At 36.4% G+C, this 12706-nt stretch overlaps 1 protein-coding gene across 2 annotated transcripts; it reads left to right on the top strand.

Moving 5' to 3' along the window:
* RB195_012279 (uncharacterized protein) lies at positions 1-11307 on the top strand (the record flags this gene model as incomplete). 2 transcript variants are annotated; one of them, XM_064194063.1, is made up of 9 exons in its annotated part: positions 1-120; positions 1740-1825; positions 7181-7246; positions 7318-7426; positions 7504-7618; positions 9381-9527; positions 9601-9814; positions 10957-11122; positions 11191-11307. In XM_064194063.1, the coding sequence occupies 9 exons, from the start codon at positions 1-3 to the stop codon at positions 11305-11307; spliced, it is 1140 nt and encodes a 379-aa protein (XP_064051646.1). The 2 variants fall into 2 exon arrangements, with proteins under 2 accessions (XP_064051646.1, XP_064051647.1); XM_064194064.1 differs by lacking the exon at positions 1-120 and having other exon boundaries at positions 1749-1825.
* Between the last annotated feature and the right edge of the window lie 1399 nt (positions 11308-12706).

The following is a 12706-nucleotide window of genomic DNA, read 5'->3' as shown; positions in this document are numbered from 1 at the left end:
ATGAACTCATTGTTTGTTGACGAATGGACGAACATTCATGTCCAAAAGAAGTCCATTCTTCTGCGTTCTCGGCTCTTCTTTTTGTTTTTCACGATCGTTTATGAATTTGTTTATCATATGGTACGTATAAATTACGACGAACGATCCACCACAACGAATTGTTGGCAATTATCCGTGCTCTTGTCATGGATGGATGGATGTGATGTTTTTGTGTTAAGATACGGAAAAACGAACGAGAACACTGATTTCACGTGCTTTAATGGATTTAATGGTTTTAAAGCGTAGAAGCTTTTAAACGTTGCAATGGAAGCGCTAGCGTAGAACGCTTCTTTCCAGGGAATTCGTGCACATTTCAAAGTAAACAAGTTTCTGGAAATAGTGAGAGAGTTTCATTAGGTTGCTACGCTCAGTCGGCGGATAAAACACTCAAGGACAAGCAAAGCTGAAGATCCGAATCCTTCCGCAGCTTTTCTATTGTTCTAAGCCTCTCCCTAAAATTTTGATATTTATTTTTGTGGATTTCTGCTTTTAGCACTTTATAGAGGTTGGTTTTGAGGCACTAATGACCTAAATCATTGCTCATCTTCGGCTGTTTCGTGAATTTTTATTTACCAAGAATTTTGTTCTACAAAACATCTTTCAGAATTTTCCCGCACTCATGAATTCATGTTTTTTTTTTCTTTAGACTAGACTTGTGATCTAAAATTCATGGACTTTCAGCGACTCGTACGTGTCTATTCATTTATTATTTACTTATTTATATTATTCATTTATTATTTGTTATTTATTTACTTCGATCACTGTCCAGAAAATCTCCTTTGGTTTTTTCTTTAGATCAAACTTGTGACCTAAAATTCATGAACTTTCAGCGACTCGTATGTGTCTATTTACTTATTATTTACTTGTTTTTATTATTCAATTATTATTTGCTCATTTATTTACTTTGATCATTGTCCTGAAAGTCTCTTGGATGGATCACACGCAAACAAATTTTTCCTGCATTTAGTTTGTCAGATTTTCCCGAAATGCAGAAAAATATGTTAGCTTTTACGATTGTGGAAGCAATCCTAGAACCAAAATTCTACCATATTATAATAATATAAGTATTATTGACATTATTAAATGTTTACAAACATTATTGTTAATTATAATTCTTAAATAAAAAAAGTAAAGCGAAATAAACCCGTAATCGACGTCTGAGTTTCTAAAATTATTTGTACATACATGAATGATTAATGCTTTTCATCCAGAAAATCTTAGCCGAGAATTGAAAATGGGAAACGTGGCCACAGCGTTCGACAGCGGTGGAAGCAGTGTCCCACTTAAATTTTCGCGTCATAGAGAAAATTCTATGCTTTGTCTTACGTATTTTCTAAAAAAATTTTCCTCCAGAAAAAAAAAGAAAACGGCTGTTAGGCTCAGCGACGTAAAAAGGATGGATTGAGCACGTTGCTATGATGTCGATTTCCCTTTTGGCGTTTTTTTTTCACCCTCTCTAATGCTCAAGTCATTCGAAGCGAATAATTGCCGTTCCCGTTCCCGTTGCCGATTTTGTGAATGCGTTGCACGAAATCGGCATGTTTTGTTTATTTCTTGGTGTTGTTTTTTTTTTCTGCTCGAAGCTTGTCAGCGAACATTTCCCAGTGGAAGATGTCATTTGTCATTTATAGCATTTGCGCACGTCGATAGGAATTTTCTGATGGATTTCTGGGGGAAATTTCTTTTTTTCCTTTTTCCAGAATAGACATATGGTTGCGCTCACGGACTCTACCGTTTACATACGTACGAAATGTTCAGTGGAGGCTGTGAAAAAGTTGAATCTATGGTATGTTTGACCTCATCTCATCATATTTATCTTTTTTTTTAGATCTCTTTGTCTTTTTTATCCCTCTCAGTATAGTTCCAGTGTGTAGCTGGTTTCATTAACGCTTTCTTAATTAAAAACATTCGGAGACGTGTCTGATAGTGGGAAGGTTTTTCGAGAGACTAATTAAGTATGAATAACAATGTTACGAGGATCTGATGATTGATTGTTTCTCTCTTCCAGAACTTCATTTTTTTCATTAGGAATTTCCATTATCTCATACATATTTGGTTTTCATTATTATTAGTCGAGCGGGTGTAGCGAAGTCGCTAAGAGATCCGGTTGTGGCTGCACGATCGATCGCAGGTTCGAATCCGCCCAAGTGCCAACCAAGCCTTTCATCCCTCCCGAGTCGATAAATTGGTACCAAACTTGTCTGGGAGGGTAAAAACAGTGACTTGACACATCGGCTAGACCCCACTAGTCATTCGATAGGGCACAACTTCCAGTAAAACGCGTTGGCGCATCCGGAGCAGATTGATACGTCAGGCACTATTATCCTTTTTATTATTAGCCTACACAATGACATTATGACCTATATATTAACGTCAAAAAAAGTGATTGGTTAGCCAAGTATGTAGGTCAGTATCCGACAAAAAAAAAACAGGGATTTCCTCATAAATTAACTCAAGAGCAGGACTCTGAGGTTTCTGGGATTGGGCCTATGGCCGGAATCAAGTGATCTAAACATTTTTTCGTGGCTAATGAGAGTTTGATGACCCTTCATGGATCTAACACGCCAAAAATACACGGTTTTTATTGGATTTACACACAGATCCTGAAGATATATATAGAGTCAAAAAGAAAAACTGGGTTACTCCCCGAAATCTCCTTGTGTGCAGGACTCCTGTATACACATAGCATGTACGTATACGTACATATGTGTACGTATATGGACTATGTGTACGTACGCATACGTATACGTGTACGTATTATGATCTATATTTTAAGGTCAAAAGAAGTGATTAGTTAGCCACATAGATTTAGATGAAAGGGTTTGAAGAAAGAAAAATGAATTTTTTTCTGTCCTTGTCCTACTTCCGTTTCATGTCTTTTCTTTATTTCTTACTGACAAAAGATCAAAAAATGAAGTTTTTGCGTTCTTTTTCTTTGTTTTTTGATTTTTTTAGATCATAAGATATATATTTATATAAGTTTAGAATCTTATAGTATTCTTATTCTTCTTACTCTTGTTCTTAATTATTAATTTTTTGTTTCCGGTATTAGGTTAACCGTTTAATCGTCGCCAATCGCCTCATAAGAAAGAACAAGGAAGAGAACATCCAGTACGAATATTTTTTATTTTACATTATTTTAAATTTTCACTTCAAACCTGGCTTACTGTCTTTTCTTTCTTCAAATAGTTTCTTCTTTTACATGTATTTCTTTGGCTTTTTTTCGGGATTTTTCTTTTCTTCTCTAAAAATAGTTCTGGCTTAAAGAGTGTACTTTGACGAAATGCATGGAAAACAAATGTAAGGGCCGCCGTGGATGGATGAGTCACGGAGGCTGAAACAAGATTAATAACGCTATTTCGTACGAGCGTGGAAAACCGAGAAATGAGGATTTCCCCTGTTAGTTATAAGAAATAGCACTGCAATGAGCGACTTTAACATTTCTTATCTGGTTTTTTTTAAAAGAATATTTTTCAACAGACTGTGAAACGTTTAACCGAGACGAATCTAACCAAGTAAATAGTTGATGTTAGGCCTTTAATGATTTGAAGAAAAGGCGCTTTACTCCTTTTTTTTCTCCAACAAGTTGATTTTGTTTTCTTCTCATCGAAAATGAAACAGCTAAGACAAAAATGTTTTTAAAGTTCTGTTTTTTTTTTGTGTAAGAACTAAAACTGAACTAAGAATTTTTTTGGTGTTGCGAAAGAAGAAGAATTTTTTTTAGAGGATTTGGTTTGCATCTTAAAATGCAGGAAAAATTGACCTTATTATCTATTATTTTATTTTATTCAAGGGCAAAATTTTATTTCTTTATAATAATTATTTTTATCTGAATTTTCTTTGCATACTAAAGCTAAACGAGGAATATTTCGATGTTCGAAAAGAAGGGAAGGATTTTTCTTTTCAAATCTCGGTTGAAAAATAGAAAAGTGAAGGAGAAATTGACAAAGTTTAATCCCAATCGATGTTTTCTTAACAGATAGAACAAGAAAACATGCCTTTAAAAATGTAGAGAATTCTTTATGAACCGGCCATCCAACGGAGAGAATTTGTTTCATTTGAAAAACAGCGAATAGATGTATTTCTCTTGAATTCATTGGGTTTTCTTGGATCTTGGGTAGTGGAAAACGATCACTGTGCGTATTTTCATTGGAAATAAATATGAATACATACAATACCTAAATAATAATATAATAAATTAATAAATACTAACTATAAAATTAAAATAAATTAAAATTTTAAATTATAAAATTAAAATAAATTGCTGTCAGTAGTTCGATCGTTTTTCAAAGTTCTCGTTCTAGTCATATCCTGAGAATTTCAAACAAGACAAGGTCCTAAAAAAACAGGCCAGCGGACCCTTGGGATTAGGATTTGGCTGCGAATCGAAAGTAAGTGTTTGAATGGTGAAATCCGAGGGAGAATGAGTCAACGAAGGCTCGCCATCCAACGGTGCCGTCGTTTATAAGCGAAATAAGCTGAGTTGTCACTACGCGCTCTTGTGCTACGAGGAAAAGAAGCCAGGAAGCCAACTGGTGTCCGGAAAGCGAGATATTTTTGGGAAGAGATGAGGCAAACCTCGAATAGGTTGCTGGAATCTCAAGGAAATATTGATTCGGTATGGTCAGACATCGATCGGAAAGGTGTGGAATTAGTCTGAGAAGGCGAATGAAGTTGATAATCCTTGGTTCCGTTTTTCCATCTGCGGTTCTTCCGAGATTGAGTTCCTTCATGTTTCCTTTCGGGATTCATTCATGATTGAAGAAATGTGTTTCTATTCATCATTGCTCCTTTACATCGAATTTTTCCATTTCTTTTTACTTGTTTTCGAAGAAGGTGGAAATGGAAGTAGTCTGAAAAACCCATTGACTCGGAGCTGATAATTCGTGGTTCCTTTTTTTCCCATCTCTGCTCCTTCTGGGATTTAGTTCCGGCTTTTTGCCGAGTCCTTTCAGGATTCATTGGTGATAGAGGAAATGTGCTCTTATTCATTGCTGTTCCTCTAGATCGAAGAAATGTTCGTTTTCCTTGCAGTTCTATTCGAAGAAAAAGGGAACGACAAAGTCAATACTTCTGATATTTCCCGGAATGATGTCACGATCCCTTAAAAAACCACTCAGGATGAATTCCCTCTCCATTACAGAAGGGATTTATGGTGGGGGTAGGGCAGTTGTGGTGCCTTGATTAGCTTTATTATAATTACACTTCAGAGCCGAAGGGTTAAATTATCTAAAAAAAATTCAAATTAAATCTAATTTAATTGAATCCTCAAGGGTTTCTTCCTAATAGGTTAATAAAATATTGCGCTTCTAACTTAAGAAATTGTTAAATGAGGTGAGTAGTTAATCTAGTTTTATTAAAAAGAAAATAAGTTGAAAAAAGTAAAATCTGTCAAAATATTAAGGTGGATCGTATCGCTCGGCCCGATCTCTTTCCTCGTTCATTGCGTCACGATTTTAAATATTTGAGCTACCGTAGTCATGTAGAGAAGTTTCACAAGATAAACAACGTTTTTATGATGAAAATATCTCTTTCGTGCACCGTGTCTCTTCGTCTCTCGAAGAGGAGTCGAGCAGCGCCGCGGTCGATTCATCGCCGCTCTCTGGGGACACACGGCGCCGCGTCCTGTTGCACGCAACGCGGCGATTTCATCCGAGTAGCGATGTGCGGGCAAATAAATGACTTTGTACAACGAGGCCATGGATGAAGTATTGGAAATATAATGGAAGTACATATGTGGGGATGGTGATGGGACTTAGGATTACCGAGGAAAAAAAAAAGAGTTCGAAAGGGTGGGGGGGCTTGCGAGAATTGTTCCTCTAGGTTTCGCCAAATAATCGAGTTTAAATGAATTAATCGTAACTTCAAATACTTGAAAAGCAGAAATGATTTTGGTGCCTTTATCTCCCAAACAAAATAGGATATCAACTAAAATAATGGAGCGTTTTAAAGAGCACATGTTGAGTTTTTGTCAATTTTTCTAGTATTTCTTGAGCCAAATCTTAGATTTTTTTTAGATCTCAAAAATTTTTGGAAAATTGGCATTTATTTGCTTTTTTTGCTTAATCTCCATCCCTCGGTGTTTAATAACAAGATATTATTTTTACAACAACATTTAAATTGTATGCATGAATGGCGTATATCGAAAAGCTTTTTTTTTTACTGAAAGTAATTTTTACTCGTAATCAAGGGAAGAGTTAGTGGAAATTTTAATGGAGTAGACTTTAATCTAGTCTTAGTAGCTAATATCATATACCTTAAGGACTGAGAAGTGAATTGAAAAACAATTTGGGATCATTTTTTTGTATTTCTTCGTTGATAGCTGATAGACTACTAACTTTTACTTCATGCAGTTTTTTTTTTTCGAATGATTGGTCTTATAGATCTTTATAAATCTGCTTTTCTATATTTTTTGTTATTATTTATTGCTATTATATAATTATTCATTTTCACATTTTCACTATTTTGGTCTATTGAATTTTTGTTTGGTAAGATTACTTTTTGTTAGTGTTTTTGATGTTTTTCTACTGGAGAGTTCTGACAAAAAAATCCTACATTTTTTATATTTACACTGGGTAAACAACGCCTTCTAGGTGTCATTCCAAAGAAACGAGGAAGGCGAAATTGTGTACATCTACCGAATTTTCGCCTGGCGAGGTTATTTTTTGTTAGGGGGGTTTTGATGTTTTCCGCTGGAGAATCTTTAGAAAAAATCATGATTTCTTCAATTCTTTGAAATGACATCCAGAATGCATTGTTTACCCAGTGCAAGTATAAAAAATCTATGATCACAGAGATTTTTGCAAGAATGACCACGACCATGTTGGTGCAAACCGCCATAGTTCTTCTGTATGGGCCACATTAACCCTCCCCTCCGGACGCTGCCTAAACCGAATGCGTACCCCTACCGTATGAGTGGACATAGGTACCGTCGAGAACGGTTACAGTACGTTAAACAGTAAATGATCACATGTGGCTTTATATTTTTTTCGGGTTTCGGAAGTGGTTACAGTATCGGTTTACTTAACTGCGGCTTTGAGTGTTAGGAGTTTAGGTAATTAGATTAAAGTGCTTGTAACTCAGTTTACATAACTTTAATTTCCTTAATTTTTTAAAACTTTTTATTTTTTCCCATTTCCAGGGGCTGCGACATCGATGACATATCAATATGCGAACGAATGGTGAACATTGAGGTGTTATCATTGAGGTAAACTTCTAACCTTGGTTTCTGCTTGTGTTCTAGTTTTTTTTTAAAAAAAACATTCTTTTATGGTTCAGCGTTAATCGTGTCGAGACCTTACAACCGCTTAAAAACTGCACACGTCTCGTCGAGTTGTACTTGCGAAAGAATAACATTCAAAGTTTTACTGAGTTCGAATATTTGAGGGTTAGTTTCAATCCTTTAAAATTACCACAGCGGGTTTGTTTTAGAGTGTGTGTTTCTTTCTCACAGTTCGTTTCTAGGAATTACGGAATTTACGCGTATTATGGATAGACGAGAATCCATGCACGAAATCTGGCGACTATCGTCATCGGATTCTTCGAATACTGCCACAATTGACGAAGTTGGATGATCGACGTGGGTTTTTTGCTCTGTTGCCTCGAGGCTTATCATTTCGAATGGAAATAGTCTGTTTCATTTTTTGGATTCTTTGAGTTCGATTCCATTTCTTTCTGACGAGGACTGGTCTTTTACAAAGAGAAAAATTGTTGTTCCTAAGTCCATTGGACATATGAAAGAAACACGAACACCTTCGAAAATCCTTTGTTGTAAATAATCAAAGAGAGTTCTACAGCACAACAACTCCCCGGTTGTTTAGTTCAAAAAAAGGATACGTGACTTCTAATGCGAGGAATTAGTTGCAAAACTTTTAAAACGAAATGCTTTAGAATTCTAAGCAAAAAAAAATGCAAAAAAAAAGAGCCGGCATCAAAATATCCAGAGGGAAAAATATTTAAGTAACAGGCAGCAGTCATGATCAGAAGCAGTTCTTTTTGCTCACACCGAGTTTTAATTATGTACATCATGAAATGAAAAAAGTGCAGAAGGAGACGGGTCGGAACTTGCTGCTACTCGACTTTTCTAAGCTAAGCTTGAAATCTTGTGAAAATCCCCTTAAAAATCCTGAATATTTGAAAAATTGCTTAATTCCATCCGCTCTGGACACTATCGCAGGACAGAGGACAGACAGAGACTTACTTCCCCTTCCTCGCCCGTGTAACCGTTTGTTCTTGTAATCCAGATGTTGAAGCTAGTAACTACTAGTCTTCGATTTTTTTTACCGTAATCTCGGTATGATTTTTTTCATTCCTTCTTTTTTTGGTGCACCATTGGTGTATGTGAATAAATAAATAAATAAATGATTGACTTCTAATAAACCTCGAAACGATGATAATTTATTATATGTTCTCCTTGACATCAACCATGCATAGTTATTTTTCGGTTCTTGCTGACGTTTCCACGAAATTGTCGTTGAACACCTTGCGATGCTTGCGGCTTGCGCTAGAATTCCGATCCTAAAACGATGTAGCCAAGGCATCAACCAAAACTATAGAACGAATAAATAAGTAAAAGTACAAATACAAAAAAATAGCCAATAAAAATTTTGGCAGCCTCGAGAGTGGCTCAATGCGAGCAGAGTATGTACCAAATGTTGCAAGAATTTTTTCCCTTGGATTTTTTTGATCAAATTAATAAATCAAATTTTCTAACAAATTTCTCGTGGCAAAAATATCAATATTTTGTTGAAATGTCTTTTTCTGCTAAAATATATACATTCATGGAAAAAAATTTTGAGTTTTAATTTCTCTAGAGCCTTTTTTTTTGAGGTAAAATTAAATTTTTGTTGTTTGGTGCGTTTAAATTTTTCTTTCTTCGGAAAAGTGCTACGAAAACTCAAAGATATGACTGTGAAAATTAAAAGAAGATTGAGAAAATTGAAACATAAGAGAATGTCAGCAGTTATGAACTGATTACTATTGAACCATGCCATCGATCGATGGCTATCTCATCTTCGGCGGCCGATTTTTCTAATAGATTTGTGCTAAGCTAGAAGAAATTGAATAGAAATTGGGAGTTGATAGTGAACTAGTGAACTATGCTTTAACCTGCTATTTTCTTGCAACACTGCACACCGAAAATCCTCCATAAATAAAAATAAAAATAAATAAGAATAAAAAAAAATAAAATGGAAAATCACAAATGAAAATGATAGATAATAAAAATTTCAAAAAAATATAATGAATAAATAAATATATATAATATAATAGATATAATATGGTAATACAGTTTGTCATTTCATTCCCTTTGATAATATATCTCAGCTGTTCCTCAAATTCAGCTGTCACCCTGGATGATCACATGGAAGCACAGCAGGATGATTCCGCTCCGGAATGTGACATGCACGCGAGCATGATTAGCCTTCATAGTGCACGTAGCTCCAGAAGCAGCGTAACGGTACACGATGCCATGACACAGTCCCTATACGGTATTGTTTTTGTTTGTTTCCCATCAACACTAGCTATTTTTCCATTTATTCACTATTTCCCGCTAGCTTCCAGGAAGAGCCATTGTCGACACGGTAATGCAACCGCAGATGGTCAGCTACGGTGATGCGTCGGATGAGGAACGGCTACCACCGCCTCGAGATCCACATTCATTACGAGGATCCAGGCTCAGCATGATGAGTCAATCGATGCTCCCGTCAATAATGACGCAATCGATCTACGAACCTGCGCATGAGGAGCGTGGAGATGAAGATTGGGGTGATTTCAGGTCAGTTGAATAGGTTCTTCCGGGGAAAATCCGGGATTCTGAATTTTCTGTCGGTGGAAAGTATAAAAAGGCCTTTTTTAAAGGGATGCTCTGGCTGTAGGATCTCTATCCGACACTTTTTATCTTAACTTTATCTTCATCATCTTTGTCTTATCATCTTTTTTGATTCATCATCTTTTTTCTTTAATCTTTAGCCTCTTTCGTTGCTTTTATGATTCCACAGATTGTAGATTTTGCTCCGAAAATTTTGAATTTCCCGCCTTCTTTGTGTTCGATCTACAGGAAAGCTTTTCATATGTAATAACTAATAATTATCAATTATAACGGCAGGAAAAGGGATTAACTCGAAAATCTAAGCGAAATTTGCCGCACAGCTCAACTATGTACATAATTTAAAAGCAGCGTTTCCGCTCATCTTTCCCTAATCATCGTGAAAAATGGCGTGGGAACCGCTTTAATTCCTACGAAGTACATTAGAACGCGCTTTTATATGCACGTTTCTGTACCCTTAGCAGCCGCCTATTCATCGGTTTCAGTTGAACAGGGGAAGATATAATTGATCTTGGCGCGCTCGCTCGTGGTCGCGGCCCCCGTGCACAAGCGTGACGCGCTGCAACTGATTTCGTAGGAAAGAACGATGTCTTCCATTACCGAATTTTACGGCGGTTAGGGAAAGATGAGAAGAATACCGCAGGGTTCCACAATCTACCACAATCCTACGAACTCTACGTTTCCATTGTGGATTCCCACACACCACGTCAAAATCGTGATACGCTGCGTTTAAGGATCTGTCACAATTTCATCTTTTAAATCTGCCGCGCATTTGAAATGGGCGTGGTCTTCACCTCTTACTTATTTCATTATTTCGGTAAAGATTTTTTAAAAATTTCTTGGATAAATGCGTGTGTAGGTGTGTTCCAGTTTCTTACAAGTATATAAGGAATTATTTTTTTTTATTTTATATTAACTATTCTTTTTTAATACATATTTTTACTTTTTTACCCGGGAAAATTCAGTTGAAAAGTGCATAAATTCTTTTAAAAAATGGTCATAAGTATTGATTTCACTGCTTGATAAGTTTTTTTCAAGATGTTTGAGATTGGTTGATTGATTGATTCGTGCTAAAAGAATGCGTATTTTAGTCTGGAAGAGGAAACTCGTCCACTTTCCATGGACGCTATAGCGAATAGGATGTGCATGTCAATGCATGAGGCAAGACGAACACCCACAAGTTCTTCATATGGTCGAAGTGTTAGTGCGCCAAGGCGAAGAATTCATACGAGACGACAGTCACAGAGCCCGGCAAGAGTACGTTTTGTCTCGTGGTGACCGTTCGAGACTATCCCGGACGTACAGGAAAGAAAATTTCTTTCCAGGACGTACGAATCGGTAAGATCATGTCCGCCGTGTCGGTACTGTTGGACGAATTGGACGCGGACGGTTTACGAGCGGTGATCGAACAGGCTCAGGATCGTATGAAAAAACAATGGTAGCGATCTACCATCCGTCACCGTACTCCTGAATCTACCGTATCGTCGCATCCTTACCGCACCTTCTGACCACATGTGCGGTGATATTCCACTGTGACAGGATTTCCCAAAAAATTCTGAGTTGATCTTGAGTTTTTTTTTTCTCTGGAAGTCTCTTCATTCTTTGCTTTTTTTTTCGATTTTTGCCTATTTTCCTCTGAGGATATGCTACAAATGGTATAAGTCATTCTTTTCATTGGAATTTCAGCAAATTCTGCTCCTAGAAATCTGAAAATTTCCCGATGGTGCTACATTTGAACTGCGCATTTGCGTTTCTTTTTTCTTCAATTGTTTGGGCCTTATTATTTCACATGTTGTGAAAAATTGGGAACCTATTCTACCTCTGCATTTGTGAAGCGCTTGAAACGTTTCTTATCTGTTTCCTATCTGTTTCCTATTCTAAGGTGATTGTCCGCAAATACACAAAAACAGCTTTATTTGCGCTTTGGTTTATGATTTCTATCCCGTCATCGTTCAACTGGACCGTATTCGATCTCCGTCTGAGAATTTTCCTTAGAATTAACAAAATTAAATAGTGATTTCCACGTTTTTTTTGCAATTTGTCCAGGAACCTTTCATAATTAAATGTAAATTTTTCTCTAGCATACGGAAGGAAGACTGAAATTTCTTAGTAGACCTAATATGTAATCAATAACAATGTTGAAATTTTTCTCACCGAAATAGATTTGCAAAAATTCCCTGGAAATATTGCGAAGCAACGTTTTTATGCGTTTTAGAAGCGGTAGCGACTATAACGTGACGAATCCATCACTGTAAGCTTCCGCTGGTTTCGCGAAAAAAAAAAAATTGAGGTCGCCTGCAAATCGTCGGCTTTCCGGATGTTGCTTCGTAACTTGCATAGTCACGAAAGGTTCCGTTAGAATATGGAGAGAATTTCATGATGAAAAATTTCCAGATAACACATTCTTGAACATTTAAAGGGTCTGGAAAAATGTAGTTAGTGAAACATTTGTGATTTAGTGCGAAAAATCCGGAAGGGATCAATTTCTAGGGAAAGAAAAGATAAAAAAACTGGGAAAATTTGACTAAAATTTTGTATTGGAGTTCTCAGAACCAACTAGTTGCCATTTTCTTGGTTTTCTGTGTTTATTCCTGGTCCCTTGGAAAAATTATCACATCTTCACTGCATTGTTTACTACAATCTCAGTATTGTTTTCCAACAACGACGGTCAAGTACGAAGGTAAGAATTTCTATAACCATTTTCTCCCCCGCTCTCAGCGCTCTTCTAACTGTCTTATGCGTTTTTGCTCTCGTTTTGTTTATTGTGAGAATGCCCTGTTACTCTGTTAAGCCGGTGCCAAGTGTTTTGTTTTTCTCTCTCTCTCTCTCTCTCTCTCGTTT

Source organism: Necator americanus, chromosome III (genome assembly GCF_031761385.1).
Source record: "Necator americanus strain Aroian chromosome III, whole genome shotgun sequence".
Lineage (NCBI taxonomy): Eukaryota > Metazoa > Nematoda > Chromadorea > Rhabditida > Ancylostomatidae > Necator > Necator americanus.
This window is presented reverse-complemented; position numbering and strand designations above follow the sequence as displayed.